Genomic DNA, 26,384 nt, shown 5'->3' with positions numbered 1-26,384 from the left:
GCTTTGACTGTATTTTGTACTATAAGCCCGAGTAAGCTTTCTCTGGGGATAGTCTCATAGACTTTGATTTGCTGATATCAAACAATTCTCTGTTCAAAAGCACTAAAAGAATTCACACTGGTGCATAAGGCTCTGCTCTCAATCAAAACTGAGCAACAATGGAATTGATAAAAAAATCAATTTTGTGAAAGACCTCTGTGTAATATGACATTTTTATCGTGTTTTCATAACCAGCACCTGTTGTTTCTTGGCCATTTGGCTATGATCAAGTGTAAAACCAACACCTCAAAAGACATTAAAAACTGCTACAGTATTGAAAGAAAGTTTTATAAAATTTCAGAATGTTGGTCTTCAAAAGGAGAACATCATATGATACTGTGCATCAGACAGACAATTTTAAACCTCAAATTTTAAATTTATATTCTATCATATTTTAATTTTTGTGTCATGGATTTTATAGAAATGCATGTATGCATTTTATTGTATGTTTTTATGGTGATGTGTTTTAACCATGTTGTGCCCTGCCTTGAACTGTGAGGAGAGCCGGGTAACACATAAAATGTATTATTATTTATTATTATGATCTCTAAGGGATTTTCTATACTGACAAACACAATATGTACAGCACCACTTTTTTCACAGTGCGCATTGATCCTGGTGTGAACGTTGTATGTAAAAATCCCTGCAACTTTGAGACAGTTATGGTTTTTTTAAGCCCTAAGAGGCACCCTTTTCAGGCTGCTCATGTCAAATACATTTGCGACAGCCCTGGAAGAAAGGCCACAAAGTTGATGCCTCTGAACCGGATAAAAATCAATTGTATCATTAGAGCAGTGGTTCTCAACCTGTGGCTCCCCAGATGTTTTGGCCTTCAACTCCCAGAAATCCTAACAGCTGGTAAACTGGCTGGGATTTCTGGGAGTTGTAGGCCAAAACATCTGGGGACCCATAGGTTGAGAAGCACTGCATGAGAGATTTTGCCACCTTGTGCAATAACCCACTGTATCACCCTCATGGACCTCCTCCCATATCAGATCGTACTACAATATAATAGCTAAAATGCCAGAAAAGTTGACAAAATCAGCAACTATTTAAAAACCCAGCAGCAGCAAACACAACAGTGCAAGCAGACACTCCCTGCAGTTCCAAGTGTCATTGTAATTGGGTAATAATGACAGCCCTGACTAGAGCGCATGCGCATTACAAGGTTCAAAAAGTAAATCAGCATGGAGTTTTATCCTTGATAAGACGATAATGTAAACAGGGATCACATGAAATGCTTTCGCGGCTATATCTCACTCAAGATAATATTTCTATAACAAATTATAACTTTATACTGCACACTTTTTCTAGAAGTCATTTTGGTGCCACCAGGGCTGGGTGATGATCTTTGGAGGCACTTACTGGAGCCCCCATATATATCTAATTCAAACAATAGGTAAAGGTAAAGGTTTTCCCTGGACATTAAGTCTAGTCATGACTGATTCTAGGGGTTGATGCTCATCTCCATAGCTGAAGAGCCGGCATTGTCCATAGACACCTCCAAGGTCATGTGGCCGGCATGAATACCTCCCTGCCGGAGCGGTACCTATTGATCTACGCACATTCATAGGTTTTCAAACTGCTAGGTTGGTGGAAGCTGAGGTTAACAGTGGGAGCTCACCCTTTTCCGTGGATTCAAACCGCCAACCGGCTTGGCTCAGCTCTCTAATAATTTGTTAAACTCCATTTATTTATTTATTAGCGACATTTTTATCCCTCCCTTCTTAAACCGAAGGGGACTCAGGGCGGCTTACAAGCCATATGTACATACAATACATTATATTATTCGTATATTATTCGTATAGCACAATATAAGCATTATTATTAATATTATTAATAATTTTATATTAATATATTATTAATAATTTTAATAATATTAAGCATTAATATTATTAGTAATATTACATATAATATAAATATGCCATTATAACAGTTTTTTTTCATGTCAGGAGCGACTTGAGAAACTGCAAATCGCTTCTGGTGTGAGAGAATTGGTCGTCTGCAAGGATGTTGCCCAGGGGACGCCCGGATGTTTTGATTTTCTAAAAATCATCCTTGTGGGAGGCTTCTCTCATGCATGGAGCTGGAGCTGATAGAGGGAGCTCATCCGTGCTCTCCTCAGGTGGGATTTGAACCTGGCAGCTTTCAGATCAGCAACCCAACCTTCAAGTCACGAGGCTTTAATCCACTATGCCACCGAGGGCTCCATAGTAGTGTATTATTATTATATTGTATTACATTATAATATTATTAATATTCTATGCATATACAACATATTGTAGGGGGCCCTGGTGGCACAGTGTGTTAAAGCGCTGAGCTGCTGAACTTGCAGACCGAAAGGTCCCAGGTTCAAACCCTGGGAGCGGTGTGAGCACCCGCTGTTAGCCCCAGCTCCTGCCAACCTAGCAGTTCGAAAACATGCGAATGTGAGTAGATCAGTAGGTACCGCTCCGGCGGGGAGGTAACGGCACTCCATGCAGTCATGCCGGCCACATGACCTTGGAGGTGTCTATGGACAACGCCGGCTCTTCGGTTTAGAAATGGAGATGAGCACGAACCCCCAGAGTCAGACATGACTGCACTTAACGTCAGGGGAAACCTTTACCTTTAGGTGGACCCTTCCCCCTGTTGACATTCATTTTGTCAGTTTTGACTCAGCTCTCTAATGATTTGTTAAACTCCTTTTGGATTCCGGTTATGTCTTTTATCCCTGGTGTCATCTTTTTAAACTTGATAAGCGTGCCCTCTATACCTTCATCCAAGTCCCTGATAAAGATGTTGACCTCCGTGGCACCCCACTGGCCACTTCTGTCCCCTGGATGCAGCCTCGAATAACCTGTAGTTGCAGCCGGGTTAAGGGCAAGGTGGCTTAAGGGCAGCAGCTTCATTCCTGTCCAGTGCGTCTGTGCGCAAAAGGCGAGCGCGGAAAAGCCTGGGCTCCAGTCCACAGGGATGAGGAAGAGGAGGAGGAGGAAGAGCCTGGCCGGGAGAGGGAGGCGGGGAGTCCCTCGTGCGCATGCGCCACCGCTTCCTATCGCTCGCCTGCCCCTCTCCCTGTCTCGACGAGGAGCGCAATGTAACAAAACAAGCGGCGGCTTTGTCGGCGCTTAAAGGAGCCGCGGCGGTTCGGGGGCAACGCGAGGAAGAGGAGCAAGCGCAAGGAGAAGAAGAAGAGTAATAAAAGAAGAGGTGGGAAAGTATCCCGAAAGGAGAAGGAGGCAGAAAGGAGACCGGGCAAGCGATGGGAACTGCGGAGAGGCAGCGGGCAAAGTTTGCGCAGTGATGGCTTGAAGGGGGAAAGTAAGTTCTCCAGGGAAGAAGCGCCGGGCTGCGCTCGCCGCCGCGCCGCCTGCCTGCCTGCCTGCCTCTCTGGCCATGTCGAAAGTGCTCCAGAGGAAGCACCACTGGGCGGCCAAGGTGCACCAAGTGGCGCTCCGCCGCCGAGGGGCTCCGCCGGGCCGGCTGGGCTTCACGGTGCTCGGGGGCGCCGAGCAGGGCGAGTTCGCCTACGTGGGGGGCCCCGAGGACGGCTCCGACGGGCCCGAGGGAGAAGAGGCGGAGGCGGCGCCGCTGGGCGAGGGGGAGCTGCTCCTCGAGGTGCAGGGGCTGCCCGTCTCCGGCCTGCCCCGCTACGACGTCCTGGCCCTCCTCCGCAGCTGCAAGGAGCCCATCCTCCTCAAGGCCGTCAGACAAGGTACGGTACCTTCTCTTCCTTTCCCTTCCCTTCCCGGCCTCGGGCTGCGCCGTGCCTTGGGCGGCCGCCCCGCTTCTTGACTTTGCCCAAGAGACGCATCGTTCGGTTTCCTTTCTGTGACTCCGCTCTGGTCCGTGTAGACTCGTCTGTAGCTTGACTGTGGTAGAATCCTAGAGTTGGGAAAGACCTCACGGGACATCCAGTCCAACCCCCTGCCAAGAAGCAGGAAAACCGCATTCAAAGCACCCCCGACAGTTAGCCATCCAGCCTCTGCTTAAAAGCCTCCGAAGAAGGAGCCTCCACCATACTCCTGGGGCAGAGAGTTCCACTGTTGAACTGTATGTCAGTGCGTCTCTTCCCCGTGCTAGCCTCAGGCGCTGCAGTCCTGGCTCTCGAGTTTGCGCGGGTCTCTCGGAGTCCTCGGGTGCATTGCCACTGTGGGAGTTGTAGTTTGGCGGGAGACCTTCTCAAACTACCGCTTCCCCTGATTTCAGAGCATTCAGGCGGTGCCAGACTGCATACATCCTACAATAGCGGTGCACCTTTTGTTTTGTTTGTTTCCTGGTGCCTGCCTCAGGCGCCTAGGGGCCTTGGGCGGCAGATCCGCTTCTTGACTTTGCAGCTTCAGGTCTTCCTCCCTTCAAACTTTTTCAGCCCCATGCGTTGTCGAAGGCTTTCATGACAGGGATCACAGGGTTGTTGTATGTTTTCCGGGCTGTATGGCCATGTTCCAGGAATACTTCTGGAACATGGCCATACAGCCCGGAAAACATACAACAACCCTTTTTCGGCCCTGTACAGCCAAGTAAAATCCCACATTTTCTTCATTGAACTGGGAGATATGGCAGTGTGGACTCAGGTAACCCCAGGCCCTTCTAGACAGGCCCTATATCCCAAGCCCCTTCCACACAGCTGAATAAATCCCACGTTTTCTTCTTTGAACTCGGATATTTGGCAGCGTGGACACAGATAACCCAATTTAAAGCAGATATTGTGGGATTTTCTGCCTTGATATTCTGTGTTATATGGCTGTGTGGAAGCCCCCCCCCCCCCCCCCGAGGATCTGATACCAGGTTTTCCTGTTTATCCCAGATTATCTGGCAGTGCAGACTCCTATATGAACCATCTCGGAGTTTAAGATTGTCTGAGGAGGCCCTGCTCTCGGTCCTGCCTCTTTCGTAGACGTGATTGGCGGGGATGAGAGACAGGGCCCTCTCAGTGATGGCCCCTCGGCTGTGACACTCCCTCTTCAGGGATATGAGATCAGCCCCCTCCCTCCTGACCTTCTGAAAGAGAGTGAAAATGTGGCTTTGGGATCAAGCCTTCGGAGAACAATTGTAATTCAATAGATAGATATGGAATTATGTGCAGTGACTACTGGAATGGCCCAGATTACGGTTGTGGATAGCGTGTTTAATAGTGATTGTCATGTTTTTACATGTTTTAATGTATTTTAAATTCTATTTTAAAATGTTTGTTTTAACTGTATGTTGTTTTAAGACATCAAATAGTTGCCTATATGTAAAGCGGCTTTGAGTCCCCTTCAGGGTTGAGGAGGGCGAGGTATAGATATGCCAAATAAATAAATAAATAAATATGGTCCAATTTAAAGCAGAAAGCCTGGGATCAGATCCTGGGATATAGGACCAGGCTAGAAGGCCACCCAATTCAAAGCAGAAATTGTGGGGTTTTCTGCCTTGATATTCTGGGATATAGGGCCTTTCTGGAAGGGCCCTTGGTCTCTCCCCTGAGTCCTTTCTCTTTAGCCCACATCTGCAGTGCTGCATCGGGCCATTCCCTCTCCTTCCTCAGGGGACTCCTTGGGAGAGCCTAAGGCACATCTACACTGCAGAATGAATGCAGCTTGAGATTCCTTGAAGTGCCATGGCTCTTGAAGCTGTTGACTCAGGGGAACTGTCAGTTTGCAAGGTCTGGAGCCTTCTCTGCCAAAGAGGGCCGGGATTCCATAGCATTGAGCCATTGCAGTGCAAAGTGGTGCCAAACTGCATTCGTTATACCCTGTAGATCAGTCATGGGCAAACTTCGGGCCTCCATGTGTTTTGTACTTCAACTCCCACAATTCCTAACAGCCAGCTGTTAGAAATTTTGGGAGTTGAAGTACAAAACACCTGGAGGACAAAAAATTTCCCCTGCCTGCTTTGGTTTGACAAATTGAACCCAATGTGTGGTAGGAGCTCTGTTCTTTTGCCAGTTTTGTGGATCATGGGTTCCTTTTTCTGTTTTTGAACCTCTTAAGAGTTGGAGGAGACCCCACAGGTCTGATGTTTGGCTAGTTACTATAACTCTCAAAATGCCATCTTAAAGAAAAGGAAAGGTTAACCCATTGAAATAGATTCAGATGGCAGAGTCCAGGGGCCCTTAGTAGTCTCAAAGATGTTGGTTTTGTTTAGAATGACTTTGGTATTTATACAGCTTGTTAAGGCTTGCTTGTTTGGTCTGTATTGTTGTGTTTCTAATTGTAGTTATACAATGTTTGTGTTTTTATTATGACTTCAAACCATCATAGAAATCAAACGTCATGGAAATAAAGAGTTGGAAAAGATGAGTTTGGAGACCCTTTGGCTCCTCCAGAATCCCCAAACAACCTTTTTTCTTTCCCTCCCCCTAAGTGGGAGAAGTGAATTGCTTCTCTTGGAAATCACTTTCTCTCTAACTATCTTCAGGAATCCTAGGGTTGAAAAAAACAAACAAACCCCAAAAGCCATCCAGTCCAACCCCCTTCCATGCAGGAACACACAAACAAAGCATTCCTGGCAAATGGCCATCCAGCCTATGCTTAAAAACTTCCACTATGCTCCAGAGGAACGTATTCCACCATGAAATATCTCTTACTATCAGGAAGTTCTTCCTAATGTTTTCCCCTCACCATTATTTGAATCCATTGCCCCATGTCCTAGTCTCTGGAGCAGGAGAAAACAAGCTTACTCCATCTTCAATAGGACCGTGGTGGAGGCTCCTTTTTTGAAGACTTTTAAGCAGAGGCTGGATGGTCATCTATTGGGGGTGCTTTGAATGCAGTTTTCCTCCTTCTTGGTAGGGGGTTGGACTGGATGGCCCATGAGGTCTCTTCCAACTCTATGATTCTATGATTCTAGGACACCATTTCAAATATTTAAACATGGCCAATGTGTCTTCTCTTCACCTTCTCTTCTCCAAGCTCAACGTATCCAAGTTCCTAAGCCGCCCTTCACTGGGTTTCCAGACCTTTGACTATTTTGGTCTCCCTTCTCTGGACACATTCCAGCTTGTCAATATCCTTTTGGAATTTTGGGTCTCGGAACTGAATGCAATGTTATTTCAGGTGAGGTCTGACCAAAGCAGAAAAAAGTGGGACTATTACTTTCTTCAATAAAGACAGCATACTCCTATTGATGCAGCCTAGAATTGCATTGTATTTTTTTTAGCTCCCATGTCACTCTATTAACTCATATTCAGCTTGTGGCCCACCAAGACTCCTAGATCCCTTTCACATGTATTGTTTTCAAGCCAGGTGTCACCCATCCTGTATCTGTGTGTTTCTCTTTTTTCTGCCTTAGGTATCATATATTACTTTAGGATTCATATCTGTGTGGATTTCATCCCAATTTGATTCAGGTTATTTCACACAGGTATGAAAGAGGATTCTGGGTTGTAGTTTGGAGAGTTTGATGAAGCCTGTTCAGCTCTACACCTAGCAGAGTGTAACAGAGTTGACATGAGCAATGAATGAGTTGCATTTTAATTTATAATCTGTTCCATCCCTGGGGCAAGCTGGTGTCTGGTTTACTTTTAAAACTCCCATTGCAACTTGTTTTATTACAGTTAAACTAAACAGAAAGCAGAATGCTTGGTTGCATTTTATTATAGTCACAAAAGCTGTGTGTATCCTTGAAATCTATGATTTTAAAAAAACAGCCTGTGTTCTCACTCCGTGAAGAAAAATGAAATAATAGTGATGTCTTCTTTATGGATTCATGGTGAATTTCTGTTTCATAATATGATGTGATTCCATGTGTCAAACCTTCAGAAAGAAACCAGGACAGGTTCACTAGGACAAGTGCATTTTGTTTCATTCATTTCCTAGAGCATCAGTCATGTGGACTAGTAAATCGGAGAAAACACAGTCAAAAGTGTTGTGACCCCTTAAACTTACTGTGCTGTAAACTTTTGTGGAGTGGAGTCTATTTCATTGGATACATGCTAGGAATAAATCCTTCTTCCTCAGAGGAAGCTGCTATATCTGCTCTGGTGGAGGCTGGCTTGACATTTCTTGGGTAAAATGAACTATCCAAGTTGTCTTGGATGTGAGAGCTGCTGAGACGTCCTACTCACGATGGCAAACCAAAGGAGTCTTTTTCCTCTTTCTGAGCTGTGTGGGAGGTTTGTTTTCTTCTCAGGTTGGGTTTCTTAGCTGTGGGGATCTCAGTGAGCTTGTGGTTAGTGTGTTTGCAAAAGGTGAGGGTGGTTTCTGTGAGAAGAACGAAAATTGCTAGGGAATGGAGGGTGTGTGCGAGTTTCAGATGCTTATCAACCTCGAACTGGGGATTTATTGGTCTAAAGATCGTGCAGGCGGGGAAGCACCAGGAAACTGTTGGTTGGAGCAGTTCAGAAGTTCTTTGGTGCTGGGAAGATGCTTCAAAATAATGTTTTGCTTTTCCCAAAGGCTTCTGTGCTTTGATGGGGGAAAAGCTGGCTTGTTTTATTTCTTCTCTTGATCAGTATTTGTTGCAATGAGCCAAGGAACTATTCCTTGCTTGTTTTTTTTCTCGTAAATGAACCACAGATCAGTCCGGCTTTTCCCCAAACCCTCTTCATTCTTCCCCTCCTCTTCACAACCCTGACTTTTACGTTTGTTGCTTTAGTCCTCCAGCTCCTGCTCTATGAAGATGCTCTTTTTAGAAGCTGAACACGAGCCCTTGGCCACAGATGGGAAAGACTGTGTTGTTGTTTCGCACTCTTGTCAAATGGCAAGTCCTTGGGTCTGGTGGCAAACTCTGTTAGGGAGTCAAACACATATTTCATTTGACTGGACCAAGCGGAATTTCCTGAGAGACTGACTCCTCCTGCGCTGATGTATCCCTCTGAATTGGAACATTTGGTTGCTTTGCTGAAAGATGACTAATGCCTGCATGTATGTGTGTTAAATGTAAGCATGTGATTGCCAGCTGCCTCCCTTACTTTGTGTCAAAAGGTTGGCATAATTTTGTATGGGGAATGGATTATCCCCCCCTCTCCCCATACCTCCCCCTATGCCTGCCAGGAATGGCTTATTTTTTTCCTTGCTTTGCTGAAATTCCAAATGTTTCTTCTTTCAGACTTTCTTAGTAACTGGACTGCACTAAGTGTGGAGATAATTGATGCTTCTTTCTATGGACTGTTCCTTGACACAGACACTTGGCATCCAGGCAGTGGCCAAGGAAGCCAGCAGGTCTTCTATGATCTGGGGATGAAGCCAACCAAGTCACTGTTCACTACCAGAATGGTGGCAAGTATTGGCATGCATCTCACTCTTATAAGATGTAATGGCTATTGCTGGAAATCACCTGAACATCTCAGTATTGCAGTTTGGTCATGTTCTCCCCATAGACATCTCTGGAGCTCTTCCTTTGTGAAACAGAATCTTGTAGAATAAAAGTAGGACAATTCTGCCTGTATTGGTACTTATCTCATCCCTGCATGATTAGTTGCAATCATTAGGCAGAACCTCTGTATGTAGAGGAATTGTAGCTTGGGTTGGATCTACACTGCCATATAGTTTCAAATTAACTACATTTATATGAGTCTACGTTGCCATATCATTCAGTTCAATGAACTTAATCTGCATTCTGAAACTGGATTATATGGCAGCTTCGAGCCAGCCTTAGTGAACTCTCCCTAGCTGTAAGGAAGAGCCATAGATGGATAGTTGTCTTAGTCCCACAGGGCAGTTTTTGACTGTTCTTAGCTGGTGCTCTACTTGTAAACTGTGAAATGTTGTTTCCATTGCCCTTAGAGCAGGGAATTTTGGCTGGCTCCACGCTGCAGGATTAATGCAAGTTGGCCCCACTTTAACTGGCATGATCCATTGTTATGGGGTCCTAGTGAATTTTAGTCTGGTGAAGTGCCACCACCCTTTGTCAGAGAAGGTGAAAGACCTTGTAAAACTGCACAAAGTGGTGTCAAACGCACAATGTAGATGCACCCTTTGGTTTTTACAGGTGGTTTGGAGTCCCAACTCTCAAAGTCCCTCACCGTTGACTGTGCTGGTTGGGACTTTTAGGAAACCAAGTCCAGAACCAGAAGGAGGGCTAAAGGTTTCCCATTCCTGACTTTAAGCTCCTAATGGACCTTTTGATCTTTTCTTTTCTTTTTTGTGTTTTGTCACAAACGTGAGTAACTGTTGTTAGGCTTATTGGCTTTATGTTATCCTAAGTGCACTTTGGGGGATTTTGAGCAATTCTCAGAATGAGTTAAAGGCTCCCTATTCATATATCCTTGTCTTCTATCATATATAAAGGATGACTTTTTCCTCCCCCCCCCCCCAAGGGTTTTGAGGTTTTCATCAACAGTTGTTTGAAGGATGTAAGCTGCATTTAGTATCTCTCTTGAGGCAGGAAGTATGGGGTGTCAATTTGCCACATAAATCATGTCTGGCCCACTAGCATGCACATTGCAATTTTTTCTCAGCTTTCTAAAATGTTTGAGTGACAAACCTATGATTTAACACATAGGTTAATGAGTTGTTTCTCCTTTTTGTTCGGATCTTTCTAACATGTTGTCAGTATTCTTTTTCTCTTCCAACCAAAACCTGTCATTGCTTACTGCGGCAGCTGAAACACAACTTAGTAATATAATTTGGTCAGTACTTTAGAATACGGTACTTCTAAGGGCAAAAGGCCAGAATTCATTACAAACTGCAGTACTGCCACAATGTGTAGACCTACTTAAATAGCTGTGAGTGGTTTGCTCTGGAATCTGCCATAGTTGATGGATCACTATGCATAGCCTGTGCTGTATTAAAGAGGTTGGTAAATTGTGTCAGTTGCTAAATTTGCTAGAAAATGTTAATGCATCTTTTTTCTGTTACTTGGCCTTTGCTCTTAGTCCAGAAGAATGGATTCGGATATATTGTCAGCCCTCTACATTCACTAGGGTTAGGGACAGAGGACCGCTACAGAAGTGAAAACTCATAATTAAAAAGCTTTTTTTTAACTTGAGAGATTACCTCTTTAGGAATCTCTAGATCCCCTCCTAGAATAGCTGTATGATTGGAAGCTAGCACTTGAAAACTATAAAATTCCTATAAAGGAAATCAACCATAGAGTCAGATTTCTCATTTCATTTTTACAAATGTTGATTTTATGTGGGGACACTTTGAAGCAGAATTTTGTAGGAGACTGTGATCTATATCAGAGCTTTCCAAACATATCATATTGGTGACACACTTTTGAGAAAAAAAATTTAAAAGCATTATCTGAGCGAGATGCCATTTGAAGCCTTGTAACCTTGTAAGTGATAGCAACACTCTTACATACAAATAGGTGCATAGTTTTGTTTTATGTTAGTGCTACATATCTTTACATTTTTTCAAAACAATGGAACTTTCAATAATTTTTAAATATATATCTTAGAATTGGAATAAAGTTGTAGGTGTGGGCAACTTTTTTTTTAGTACATCAGAGCTGCAGTTTCAGGAAAACTTTTAATTTTGCAGAAGCAGCTTTTACATTTAGTGGGTTTCCAAAAAATCTCACTGGATTTCGTATGGGCTATTTCTGGGAAGATAGAAGGCACCATGGAGGTTTCTCTATATAAACATGAAATGTTTTAGAAAGATAAATGTAGTACGGTGCTTTATTTAGATGGTAAATCCTCTGATTTTTGGCAGTGAAAGAAAATGGCTCACTTTCCTTTCCCTCTGTGCTTTTTCTTTTTCTTTTTTTGGGTGTAATTAATATGAAAATAGTGTGAACCATAAGGTATGTTCTTGGGCAAGAAATCCAAGCATTTCAGACAGATAGATAGAAGAGCTAGGTGACTAAACGTCTTGATTCCCTCCCCCAAAGTTGGGAACAATAGGTATCCCAAGGTCCTGTCCTTGCCCCAACTCATCAATATTTACTATCTTGCTTGACCACCATGTCTTAATTATATGCTCTATCTTTGCTTCTAGCCTTCTGAGTGTATAATACGTTATAAGTTGTATCTGTGAAGGGTAGTGGCCAAGGAAAAGCAACATATTTGAGGATTTTTAGAGTTTGTGAATAAGTGTTTATTCTTGGTGGTTCAGTACAGTGATGAGAATCATTGAAGCAGCTACCACTGGGATTGGAGCTACATAAACTTTTTAATATATTAGATTTATTTTAATTTATTGAATTTGTTTTAGTGAATGTATTTCTGTTTTTAAAAGAAAAGAGAGGCATACATTTTAGAGAATTTTTGTTTTAAAAAGAACATAAAAACCTAGAATAGAGTTCTGTAGCATTCCTGATTTGATCTAATAGTTTAATGAATTCATTATTTGTGTTGTGGGGTGTCCTTCCTCCCTTTCACAGATGTATAGCATCATAAGCTTAGAAGAAACCATGAAGGCCATCCAGTCCAACCCTTTGGCATGCAGGAATACCTGATCAAAGCACTCACAACAACTTGCCCTCATGTTGACTTCTCATCTGTATTGATCTTTCCGATTGTAATCCATGATATTTCTACATGGTGGGAGGTGCACTAGATGGGACCCAATCCAACTCAAGAGTCTATGATAGTACATAGCTCCATAATTCTTGTGAGGGAAGATTTAACAAGCTCTACTTGTTTTTCTACTTTGGGGTTGAGGTTCCATGAAGGAAACCCTCTCAAGGAGGCTGTGATAAGACCTGTTCCAAAGAAACTTTATGTAGACCCCACTATACTGTACAATTACAGACCAGTCTCCAATCTCCCATTGTTGAGTTAGGTACCAGAGCATCTGATGGCTTCTCAACTCCAAGGGTTCCTGAATGAAGTGGATTATCCAGATCCATTTTAATCTGGCTTCAGGCCTGGTTGTGGGACATAAACAGTTTTGGTTGCCTTGGTGGATGACCTACACGGACAACATTACAGGGGGAATATGTCTCTGTTTGTACTCCTGGACCTTTCAGCAACTTTTGACACCATCAGCCATAGTATCTTTTCTGGGATGGGCCATGGAGGTACTGTTCTTCATTGGCTCTATTCCTTTCTTGAGAAATGGTCATAGATGGTGGTGCTGGGGAAATCTTGTTCAACATCTTGGCCACTGGCCTCTCAGGGCATCCTGTTGTCCCCCATGCTGTTCAGTGTATATATGAAATTACTGGGAGAGGTCATCCTGAGTTATGGAGTGTAGTGCGTGTGGTGCTATCTATATGCATGTGACACCCAACTCTACTACTCCTTTCCACCTAAAGGTAAAGAAGCTGTCTTGATCTTTAAAAATTGCCTTGTGACAGTAATGGACTAGAGGAAGACAAACAAATTGAAACTGAATCTAGACAAGACAGAGGTGTTCCTGAATGGTCAAAAGACAGATCTGGGAGTAGGGATCCAGCCTATACTACATGGGGTCACCGCCTCCTGAAAATACAGGTTCACAGTTTTGCCATCCTTTTGGATTTGACCCTGAACCTGGAGGTCCAGGTATCAGTAGTGACCAGCAGTGCTTTTTGGATCTAGCCACAGTGATACATGCCTTGGGATTAATAATAATAATAATAATAATAATAATAATAATAATAATAATAATAATAATAATAAAGAGTCACATGGCTTGGCATATGTGATAGTAACCCTTACTGAAAACCCCATTGGAGTGTTTGGTTTGAAAAGGGACCTGTGGCACTATTGGAAATGGCTATCTTATGAAGCATGTGGTGTCCGCCTGGCAATGATTCCTATCCCCTATCAGTAAAGGCAGTGTTGATGTGGCTCTCTAGAAGAGTCCAAAGGGTAATGAATTAGTTTCATCTTAAACCTTCATCTGATTCTGATGCATGTACCTTTTAATTTAGGCCTAAAATATATTCCTTGGGTGCATAAGAAAGAGTTTGGATACTTCTATATGCTATGTCTTCTTCTAAGATTCTTAGAGAAACGTTTCCCAGGTTAAAAAAGTGTGTTTTACTCTGGGTTGCTGTGAGTTTTCCCGGCTGTATGGCCATGTTCCAGAAGCATTATCTCCTGACATTTTGCCCAGGCATCCTCAGAGGTTGTGATGTCTGCTGGAAACTAGGCAAGTAGGGTTTATATATCTGTGGAATGTCCAGGGTGGGTGAAAGAACTCTTGTCTGTTTGAGGCAAGTGTGAATGTTGCATTTGGCCACCTTGACTAGCTCTGAATATTATTTTACTCTAGTTTTTCCAACTTTTGTGGGGGGGGGGGGGCTTGTGTCTCTAACCCTAGTGATTGTGGAGGGCAAACTGTAAATGCTTTGGAAAATGAATGTTAGAGTAACAATTTAATGGGAGTTACACATTACATCTTAAATTACAATGTAAATTGTTCAGATTGGTGTCCCTATGTAGAAATCCATTGGCTGCCTTGTTGAGACAGAGTTGCAAACCTCACTTAAAAGTTTCTCTTGCAATTTTGTAGCATGTCTTGGGGAAACGTTGGATTCTGTCCCTTGGTGGCCCCAAAGCATTCAGAAAACTTAGGGTATTTCTTAAAATATATCGAACTGAAACCAAAATACATATCCATTTCCATTTGTACAGGGATAGTGCTGCGTGACTATTGGCTCCAACTCCAAACACGTTTCCCTATAAAAACAGGTTTACAAATCAATGAAGTGCTTTGACTGTCCACAGATAAAATGACCAAACAACTTAACTCTCCTCTTTTGTTTGCTGTATGGAGGCTGAGGCTTTAAAAACCCTCTGGCGAAACTGATAAGGGATGGAATGAAACTGAGCCTTGCTGCATGGGGATAAAAGGGCAAAGCCTGAAAATGGGATTAAAATCCATACTCGAGAGCCCTGGTTTTGCTAGTTGTCTTTCTGATTGAAATGTAAAATCTATCTTTGGTTGTAGATTGGAGGTTACAAATTAGGGAGTGTTAGAAAGGGAGTTAATGTGTGTAGTTTTAGAGCGGAAAAGAATTTGGCTCTGTTTTACACATGTTTTACATTCCAGACTGTAGAAAACTGAATTGTTTTGAAGGGGAAGCCTCTCATTTTGTAAGCAGCTGGTTCAGTTGTAGTGCTGCATGCTTGTATTCTGGTGATGTGCTCAGGCAGCCGTTTGATCTTAGGAGGGATGCCGTTGCAATCTCCAAGATGTGATGTGGAGTAATTGTTAAAACTCTGACCTAGAAAACCTCAAGTTCATATATCTTCTGGTTGTGCAACTGTTGGCATTAAGCAAGCCATTGTTATTCAATGTCATTTCTTGCCTTCGTCTGCAAAATGGGTTTGTTAGTGCTGTACATAACAGGGTTATCATAAGGTGTATGTGAAAGCCTTGATACCAAAACACTCTGGCACTCCCTTCAGAACTGTGTATCTTGGCTAATATTTTGGATTTGGAAAGAAGGGAGGATTATAAACATTAGGAGATGTTATAAAATATTAATGAGATGACATGTAGTTGCTTGTCACTTAAAAAACCCACATTTCACTCTTTTAATAATAAGAGAAATAATAATTTTAATTGTTGTCTTTTATTTTGTACTCAGCTGTCCTCAAGGCTGGATACAACATAGTTAAAATGTGTAGATAAAATATAAAATAATTAAAACACATATATTAAAAGATGTAGACATAAGATTCCAACACATTAAAATCATTAATATCGTTGAGCCTCCTTTGTAGTCACTCTCAGTCTTATTTGTGTAGAGAAAAAACAGGATGATGATGATGATGATGATAATAAAAATAATAATAATAATAATAATAATAATAATAATAATAATAATAATATACACATACTCAACTGCTGCAGGAAGGCCACAAAGACGGACTACAAGCAGAGGCATAATGCCATTGCTCAGATGATCCATTAGAACTTATGCCACAAATACTGTCTGCCTGTGACAAAAAAATTGGCGGGATCACAAGCCTAAAAAGGTTACAGAAAATGAACATGTCAAACTACTCTGGGACTTCCGAATTCAGATGGATAGAGTTTTGAAGCAGAATACTCCTGACCTCATGATCATGTTAAAAAAAAGTCTGGATCATCAGTGTTGCAAATCCAGGCGATAGCAGGATTGACGAGAAGCAACTGGAAAAGCTGACACGATATGAGGATTTAAAGATTGAACTGCAAAGACTCTGGCACAAGCCAGTGGTCCCAGTGGTGATCAGCACACTGGGTGCAGTGCCTAAAGAACATTGTGCCCTTAAACACAATCAGTGCTGACAAAATTACCATCTGTCAGCTTAAAAGGCCACCCTACTCGGATCTGCACACATAATTCGCTGATGTATCACATAGTCCTAGACACTTGGGAAGTGTCCGATGTGTGATCCAATATAACAGCCAGCATAGTGATCTTGTTTTCTGTGTGCTAATCTTGTTGTGTATCAAATAATAATAATAATAATAATAATATCAGTAAAACATCAGTTTAAATTTATAGTTTAAAACTGACCTGCCAGTGGGGTGGCCAAGCTCATCTCCAAATTCCCATCTCTATCACCTTTTAGGGTGTGCTCTTTTTAAAACATAAATGTGTTTACATGTACTAATTCATTTCAAGGCATCAACCAGTCTACAAGTTACAAATCATAAAAGTTTGTCTATCTGAGGATGCAGTTACACTGTTGAATTAATGCAACAAAACAACATATGCAATCAAGCGATTTGTAGCATTGTGAAGCACCAGCAAGCTTTAGCAGAGAAAGCTAAAGACCATGTAGATGATAACCCCCACAATCATATAGCACAGAGCTATGGGTATTTCAAAGTGGTATTAAACTGCATTAAGTACAGATGCACTTTAAGTGATCTATTTAGATTGTGTTGGGATGCTTTAAAAGGAGAGGACAAAAAATGAAACTCAGGGTGCCTGCAGAGTTAGGCAGTGGTTCTCTCTACTTCTTGCTCTCATGTCAACTGCTTTGACAATATTAATTTGACCCTGAGATGAATTTGAAAGCAGAGCTGCGATGGTGGATTTCTGTGTAGGGCTGGCATTAATTATCCAAACCAGCTGTGGAATGCTAGGCTCAATTACATTTACCAATGCGAATGAAACAAGCTCTTTAAAAGTTATTTGCCTGTACACTTATTCTGACATCTTTCCCCTGAGGGTGTCTGGGAGGGATGTGGTAGCTTCAGTAGTCTGCATTTTGCTTTCCTCCTTGCCTCTGCTCTGCAAAAATCCTGAAAAAGTTAGATGTGTTGCGTGTCTTAATTATCAATGCCTCTGTGCATTTTTGCACGAGTTCAGCAACTTTATATATAAAGCAAACAAAATGTCAGCTTTGTTAATGGATAACTCAAAACACCCTTTGATAAATAGGTTAGAAGCATGGCTGGTTGGCATGAAAACTGTACGTAGGCAGTGATGCATAACTTTGTTAAGTGTAGAACTAGGTGCATGATGCCTTGTCTTTCCCAAGATCCATTCTAAGTATGTATTAATAGGTTTTAAACCCCATCTCCCCTTGCTTTGAACATTCTGTTGTGTCTCTTTTCACTGTCATCTGTGTATTTAAACATGACACAATCAGGGTTTTAGAATGATGTTATTGCTTGGAAATTGTTGAAGTTGCTTTCAAAAGGCTAGTTTCCTGTTTCTATTTCAGCTATCTTCATTTGGTTTCAAATGCAAAACTTGCAGAGCCAGGTTGAGGTGTTCTCAGGGTACCAGGTGCATGCTTTTGAAACTGTAGTTATGTGCCATGATTGATGGCTTATTTTAGTCTACAAACTGTTTCCCCCCTTTTACTAATCACATTGAAGACTTGAAAAATCAATATTGTGGCAGACTGGTTTTTTTTTAATTGAATGTTGCTCTCATCAATGTGCCTTTGTTCTTCATCAGAATTTTGACTATTTTTTCCATCTAACATATTTGGATTTTTAAACAATCCTTTCTCTTGTTTTTATATTTGTTGGCATCTCTGGAGCTTTCTAAGCAACAAACATGCTATGAATAGGCTTTAAAGGACAGTCAACCACGGCATCCCTCTGCTTTAAATCATCATCATCATCATCATCATCATCCTCCTCCTCATGATAATCATCAAATATATATCATCCTTGCACCTTTGACCAATGCACTTGCTTTTCTTAGCCTGCTCCTTCATTCTGTATCTAGCTGTACAATGCTCGTCACCATCGACAAACAGACAGTTTTTAATCTTTTCCACATCACAGATTGTGGCTGGAGGCCAATGTGGTGTAGTGCATAAAGTGCTGGACCAGGACTGAGGAGAGTTAGGTTCAAAAATCCCCATTCAGCCTTAAAGCTCATTGGATCGCCTTGAAATTATTGCTGACATGTCTCAGAGGATATGCTGTAAAGGTAAAAGTGGGGAGTAGGAGAATCATAAACGCAACATTGGGAAATAAATGCAAGAAATACAGTATGCCCCTCTTGCAGTATCCACAGGTGAGTGTTTCTGAACTTACTGTGGAAACGGGAAACTATGGATGCTGAATAGTTTCTGCCAGGAGTTATCAAAGAGTCATGCTAAAGGACCAAATTCTCAGAGTAGTATCCTTTCCAGAAACTTGCCAGCATGACTGTATGGTAACTTCTGTCACAAACCATTCATTTCAATTGGGTTTGCTGTTATATGGAGTTTCCTGTTTCCAAAGTAAGTTCATGAATAAAGGTAAGTTCTGCGGATAGTGGGGTGGGGGGAAAGAGTGGGGGTATGATATGCTTGAGATCCTAGAAAATTCTTAGAGAAATTATATTTTGTTGAGTGCAAGTAGGTGAAACTATGTACTGGTCATGCAAGTACGGGGGTCATAATGCAAGGCAAATGGTCCACAAGATTGTGATGAAATTACTATAGAAATCTTCATTATAGCACACACAGTTTATAGATTCCAGGGAATCTGATGCAGGGAGACAGCTATAGAAGGACCTCTGGCTACAGGTGATGGTTTCCACTGTTCTGATTCTGGGCTGATACAGGTGATTAGGAACTTGCACTGAGTGGTCTCTCACCTCAGCCAGAGATGAGGAACACTGAGGAACAATTTCCTCATTTGTGGAACATTGTCAGGACAAAAACAGCTGTGAAGGAGACAATGACTCTTAACTAGGAAATGCTGAGAAAAGGCACCCAATATCTCAAGATCAGGTGATTGTAAATTTCACATCAATTGCTGGAAGTTCATAGAATTACAGATTTGTGAGAGACTACAGGGTCGTTAAGTTGGATGGTCATCCAACTTTTGTTTTACAAACCTCCATCACTTTCCAAATCAGCATGTTCCACAGTGAAACAGCTCTTATCAGGAAGTGCTTCCTAGTATTTTAGGTGGGATTTGTTTCTGTTTCTGTTGTTCCCAGCTGTTTGTCTCTTGAATTTATTTAGGTTCTTGGTGTCTGGACTGGTTTATGGTGTATGCTTCATGTCCTTCCCCTTGTGGCTTTGACAGCCATGACTGCTGGCTTCTTGTGATGGATTCTGTACCTCCGCTCAACCTTAGCAAACACCCTTGCGTACTTGTTTATGTCTTGGACTGTACTGACATACCAACAAATTGGCCAAACTTTCTGCTGGCTTTTTTTGGCACTTGCCATCTGTGGGCACAGTACAGTTTTTGTACATAACCTGATACCAACTATGACATTACTCTGTTACTTTTGTCAGTTTTGGCACAACACAGATCAATGCAGTGTGATAATAATATCTAGTGTGTGACCATGGCAGGAGCAGAAGCACAACAGATAGAGTAGCCTTGAATGAGAGGCCAGCTAGATCAAGATGGGACAGCAGAACATACTCAGTTTGAGACTATTCAGGTGTTGCCAAAAGATGCCTGTTTGAAGTCTCTGTGTATATTATTTAAAGTACTGTACTCAGGACAAGGAATGTGACAGCCTATAGTAAGAGCAAGGATGAGCAATTCTTGCTCTAACTATAGATATTGTAAGACTTTAGCTCCTATTATCTTAGTATCATCCTCATATGGGATAAGAAATTATAGCCCAACAACATCTGAAGGATCCCATGTCCCACATCCATCATTGAGATTTTAAATTTTAACAGTATGGGGCTTCCTTGGGCATCTTTTTACATTGTATATTGTATATGGAGGGCTGTTTTGGAGCAGCCTCTCCCAAATGGCCCATAATTTCTTTTAACCATTGGACAGAAGGGAAATTGTTGCAGAGTTTGGTTTACCAGCAGTTGGAAGTCTATTTCTGTGAGTTTCTGCCATTTACTCGGGCTTCATAATGTACCATCTGACACTAGCTGCTTTATAGCAAATGACATAAATTTATAATAGTGTTGTCAATGACCATACTTTTCATGGGAAATCATCTGTAATCAAATGTTACAGCTTTTGAACCAAAAAAATGGTGTATTGTTTTAACAGCAGCAATTTCGTTTTTAAATGCTTGTGTGACGCACCCAGTGAGCTGAATGCTGTCAAGCATGTGATGTGAAACCTAAGACAATACATCTGTATTCAAAGTACCAGAGATAAAGCTCCCTCTGAGCACTTACTAGGACCACAGTGTAAAAATGATCCAGTTTTGTGGTGAAAACATTAGGAAGAGACTGATGCACATGGTCTTATGTTGGCTGCTACAAAGAGCAATTTAACATTCTTGCCTTGTACTGTTTGGTGTTGGTTTCAATAGGTTTTCTGTTTATAATTATTTTTAGAATTAATATGATCCCCAAATGGGATAACATTTTGTTCTACAAGATAAAATCTTTCAGCATCCTTATGAAATCATAACTCAGGCCGTTATATTTAGGGACTGTTGAATTGTAGTGCAGTGCAGTTTTAATTACAAATAGGGCTTGAACATTGTTACTATATGAGATGTTAGATAATATAACTATTTAGGGTGGCTTGTTTAACCACTTTTGGCTTCCTAAAGAAACAAATAATGTGTTGTCGAAGACTTTCATGGCCGGAATCACAGGGTTGTTGTGTGTTTTTCGGGCTGTATGGCCATGTTTTTGAAATTCAGCACTTTTAACTCACTGATCTCAGGTTTCTGATATCATACCAAACTCTGTGTCCCAACACATTAGTGTGTTTGCTACAATGTGTAGGAGTGTCAGGCAAATGTTATCTCTGAGTCTATGTGATATAAGCAATAAATAATGAGATATAATGTGTCACCATACAATTCATTATTACAATTTATGTCTGTGTCTGTATCTCTTATAAGGGATTGATTTAACCTCTGGTTTGCTAGTAAAACTGAATTACAGTGTTGCAAAATGAATCATGTCTAAAGGGTATGTCACCAACATAAAATGTTTTGAAAACATTGCCTTAGAAGAAAGCAATAGCAAATAAATTTGCCATTAGATTGAAGTTGACTTGAAAGCACATAACAAGAACATAATTTTTGTACACTAATTTTTTTGTTTAGATGATGAAATGAGTCCTGGTCCATGAAAATAAGGGTCAGAGTAATGTAGTGGTTTGAGCATTGGACTATGACACTGGAGACTAGGGTTTGAATCCCTGCTGAGCCATGGAAAACCAGACAACTTAGCAATGGGTTCTCAACCTCTCAATCTCAGAAAATCCAGTGATAACTTCACCTTAGGGCAGGCATCCTGAAATTGCAGTCATCCAGCTGTTTTGGCCTCCATCTCCCAGAAGCCCTAGCCAGCTTGTTCAGTGGTCAGAAATACTGGGAATTAGAGGCCCAAACAGGTGAAAAACCGTAGTTGAGGTTGCCTGCCTTAGGGTCACCATAAATCAGAAACAACCTGAAGGGACACAAGAAGAAGAACAAAAATATAGGCTATAATATATTTATTTGTCTTCAAGACATTACAGTATTCTTAGTCTGGGATGCAGCAAAGACAACCAACACTTTTTCCTGTCTAGAAAGCCTGGAACGATTACTCCTGCAGAGATGGATTGTGTATGTATGTAAGATGCTGTCATTTTCCTGATGGCATTCTTGTGTTCTTATACTGGGACTAAACCAATTATACTTTCCATACCTGAGTTATCTGCCATTTTGGAGTGTGACTTGAATGAAGGCAGTGAATGACAAGAAAAGGTGATCTCCTTTCTGGAAGGATGCCTGGCTTCCTTAATTGACAGAATTCCCTTGTTGGAAGAGATTTACTGTCTTGTCTTTTCAATTTCAAAATAATGCTATTGTAGCTATTGTTAAATATCAAACAATGGGGCACTGTTTGACATTTGGCCTTTATTACTTTTATTCTTAATTTTACATTCTATCGGATTTTACTGGCTGGAATTTGGACAGTATTTAGTAGTCAGCGAGGTATGATAACATAGGGCTCTTTCACACTATACATAAATGCGCACCAAAACTGTTTAACCACCTGCCCCTCCAAAAAAAAAACAAAAAAAACCCCGGGCTTTTTGGGACCCAAGTTCATGGAATCATCACAGGAGTGGATGTTAGTATGAATACGGATCTGAAAGCTGTGAAAATGACTCTGAAAAACAGAGAACTCATTCAGTTGGAAACTTTGAGTATTAGGAATTTCATTCTGCCAGACAGCTTGTCGCTGGACACCCTCTTGGTGGATGTTGAACCAAAAGTCAAATCCAAGAAAAGGGAAACAGTTGCTGGAAGAGGACGTTGGAGAGGCCGAGGATGTAGCCAAGGAATAGGAGGTCCAAGATGATAATTTCTTTGTAGCAACTAAAATAAAAAATGCCAGGAAACTTTGACTATTTTTTATACAGGTTTTGTTTAATGTCAATTTTTAATAAACCAGTGTGAAAATGCCACCTGAATGGCGGCCTAGTAAGTTTAAGTTATAAGAGTTTTTGGGGGGCTGGGGAGGAGGGGTTGGGTGCCAAAAGGTTCAGGATGACAAATGGAGACTTACTCTCAGGTAGATCCAGTTGGTCCTAGAACTGCCTGGAAGTGAGTCCACACAGGCCCAATACCCCATTAGACCTGGGCCTTTCAGGAAGGCCTGGATTTCATGGGGCATTTAATTAATTCTGAATACCAAGGTTATTCTGAATAAATTCATTTCTACCAGGGGCATCGTTTGGACACCCCCGGTAAAAACCCAGACAGGTCCTGGAATATGGGCCTATCTGGACAGGCCCATAGTGTCACTTTTTGCAATGTTGCTATCATAGTTCTTTCTATAGATTATTTTCCCCTTGATATTTTGTCACTTTGCAATTGCTTCCAGATCATTATTAAAACGGAGGCCCCATCTACATTGCTATATAATCCAGTTTCTGAATCTAGATTATCTGCTTTGAACTGGATTATATGGCAGTGTAGATCTAGCCTGATAGGCAGTGAATGTTTAGCTTTAGGTCTCAGTATTTAAGCATGATTAGACTGCATTATTATTATTATTATTATTATTATTATTATTATTATTATTATTTGAGGTGTATGGCTATTGAGATGTATGTCACTATAAAAAATTAAATATTAAAACAGATACCACAGCCAAAGGTATGCAATCTGAATTGATTTTTTTATTTCAAAAATAATTTTAATAATTTATTTAATTTGAATAGGTGAATGCTGTTTATGCATTCAAATCCCAATCCAGATGACCTGGCTGTTTTCCTATCTACAAAAATGCTGAATTCCAAATTAAATCAGTTTAACGTTACCTTCTGTTGTCCACCTGTGATTTGCACCAACTCTTCTGATATTTGTCATTATTTGAAATCATTTTCTAATCTTCTATATGGGCAACATGTATTTGAACACTGATCTTTCACTTTGTCCTGTAATATACTTTAAAAGTCAATCTGATCTTGTTGGGCTGTATTTATCTTTTTATTTACTGCATTTATATCCCGCCCTTCTCACCCCTAGTGGGACTCTGGGCGACTCACAAAAAAAGCACAATTTAATACCATATATACATATAGGATAAAATAAACATATATTCAAAGCAAATATTAAAACATTTCAATCTTAAGACAATTAAAATCACGTAATCCAAAGGCATGTTCTAGGAGCCATTCTGGTCATCAAATTGCATTATTCCATTGTCACTTATTGCACTGAGAATTATTGTACAAAGGCTTGGCCCCACATCCATGTCCTCAACTTTTTTTCTGAAGGTTAGGAAGGAGGGAAGGGGCTGATTTAATTTCACTGGGGAGGGACTTCCATAGCTGAGGGGCCACCACTTAAAAGGCCCTATCTCTTGTCCCCACCATTCTCACCTGCAAAGGAGATTACTCTCATTGACTGGAACAAAGTCGAGAGCAGGGCCTCCTCGGATGATCCTAACCTCCGAGATGGATCATAGAGGGAGATACTTTCAGACTTGGCTGGTAATTATCCAGTGGTAATTGCCAGCCATGGCTGTAGACTCCCTTTGTGGGATACCCCTTCAGATTGGCTTCAGAAGACTGGAATTAATACAGTTTGATAACACTTGAACTGCCATGACTCAATGCTATGGAATCCTGGAATTTGTAATTTAGTGAGTCACAAACAGCCTTTGGAAGAGAAGGCTAAAGACCTTCAAAACCTGTAACCCCCAGGATTCCATAACATTGAACTATGGCCGTTCAAGTGTTATCAAACTGCATTAATGTTTTAATGCATACGCACCCAGAAAAACTCACCAGAGCAGATATAAGGTTTGCAAGAGGCGAGGGAGAATACACGAGGATATCCCATTATATGAGTAGAGATGTGCTAGTATAATTCTTTGGATTACTCTCACTGACTGGAATAAAGTCAACATAATAACCAAATGCACTTTCAGGTGGCCTGATCAGCATAGAATTGAGAGCACTATAATCCACACTCAGATGATACTGTAAATGGATCAGCATTTGCAATTAAATTTCAGACTTGTGATTAGCAGCAGAGGCACGATAAAATTACTATTTTGTGTTGTAGCTATTAGAAACTCTCAGTCAGTATTGCTGATAGTTGTCATGGCTGTTGAGGATGCTGAGACTTGTTGTTTAAAAAGTTGCATTTACAAGGCCTGGTGCAGGGACATGGCCTCCTTGGTTTTTTTGCTCCAATCCTATCCATGAGGATGCATTGTGGTACTGAAATTCATCCTGCAAACTCTCTATGGAAATGCAAACATAATGGAAAATTGCAAAGCTTAAACTCTTGGAAGATATGATATATCTTGAAATGTCTGCAGCAGCGTATAGACAGAGTGCAAAATGAGGTTAGGTTTGCAAGTTCAAATACCTCCATATTCTTGCTATCTTTTGAAATTAACTTCTAAGTCTTTTAAGCAAAATTATATCCTTTCTAAGATTTGCATGCACATCGTGATGCGGAAGCATTATTTGTGCCTGTCTTACTGTGCCTGTACAAAAAAATTCATATCAAACTTGTACTCTATTACTATGTGGAGAAAAACCTTTCTTTTAAATTTAAATGATTTATGCCCTGCTATTTGACTCCAGAATTGCCCTGTGTCACCTTGGGCAAAGTAGACTACCTCACTCGAGGATTAGGGATATAAAAGGGAAATAGCAATTCATTCAAACCTGTCCTAAGTCCTTGGAACAGGGCAAAGAGAGAAGTGTTAATCAAATTTAAAAGTACTGTAATGTTCATCATTATTCCTAACAAAGATTTTAACGGGGGGAATTATTACAGATTTAACACTATACATACGTAATTGCTTAATGCCCAATGTGAAGGCTGTGCTAATGCTGCTCTCCACCAGCTATATATGTACCTTGTACAATAAAAGTCAGACTACACAGAGAAGCCATTGACATCCACAAGCATGTGGACAATTTCAACAGAAAGGAGGAAACCATAAAAATGAACAAAATCTTGCTACCAGTATTAAAAAAACTCTAAAATCAGGACAGTAAATATAGAACAACACTTAGAAAACAGGAGAATTTCAGACATGAAGCAATCAGGGCCAGTTAACACCTCCCAACAAAGGAGGAAACCATAAAAATGAACAAAATCTTGCTACCAGTATTAAAAAAACTCTAAAATCAGGACAGTAAATATAGAACAACACTTAGAAAACAGGAGAATTTCAGACATGAAGCAATCAGGGCCAGTTAACACCTCCCAACAAAGGATTTTCCCAGGCAGGAAGCAGCCAGGCTTTGAAGCTGCACGGCCATTCAATGCTAATCCAGGTGGCCAATTGCAACATTCACACTTGCCTCCAAAAGATAAGAGCTCTTTCTCCCACCCTGGACATTCCACAGATATATAAATCCCACTTGCCTAGTTTCCAACAGACTTCGAAAACTCTGAGGATGCCTGCCATAGATGTGGGTGAAATGTCAGGAGAGAATGGTTCTGGAACATGGCCATACAGTCTGGAAACCTCACAGCAATCCAGTGATTCCAGCCATGAAAGCCTTTGACAAAACAAAGGCAAACATTTGCATGCTTTTGAAAAAATAAAATAAAAAAGTTTTAAACTCTTTCTTTCATATTTTTGGCAAGGTTAACAACTAGGGAAGAGGTCATTTGGGGTAGCAAAAAGTTTGTCTTGCAGTAGCATAAGTTTGTCTTGCAGTTGTCTTTCAGAATGCAAGTCCTTTAAGAATTAA

General features: G+C 41.1%; 1 protein-coding gene across 24 annotated transcripts in view; it reads left to right on the top strand.

Moving 5' to 3' along the window:
• Positions 1–3,080: 3,080 nt before the first annotated feature.
• magi1 (membrane associated guanylate kinase, WW and PDZ domain containing 1) overlaps positions 3,081–26,384 on the top strand; it is a 617,355-nt gene continuing 594,051 nt past the window's right edge. For 9 of the 24 annotated variants that reach the window (XM_062973809.1, XM_062973808.1, XM_062973806.1 and 6 more), the window contains exon 1: positions 3,088–3,736. In XM_062973809.1, coding sequence (XP_062829879.1) covers positions 3,418–3,736 — 319 coding nt within the window. In that variant the 5' untranslated portion in view covers positions 3,088–3,417. Of the gene's footprint in view, positions 3,737–26,384 lie in introns of all 24 variants that reach the window. The other 15 variants (XM_062973807.1, XM_062973792.1, XM_062973794.1 and 12 more) reach the window with 6 other exon arrangements.

The sequence above is a fragment of the Anolis carolinensis genome, chromosome 2 (genome assembly GCF_035594765.1).
Source record: "Anolis carolinensis isolate JA03-04 chromosome 2, rAnoCar3.1.pri, whole genome shotgun sequence".
In the NCBI taxonomy this organism is placed as follows: domain Eukaryota; kingdom Metazoa; phylum Chordata; class Lepidosauria; order Squamata; family Dactyloidae; genus Anolis; species Anolis carolinensis.
The sequence above is the reverse complement of the archived record's forward strand: the minus strand, read 5'-3'. Positions and strand labels throughout refer to the sequence as shown.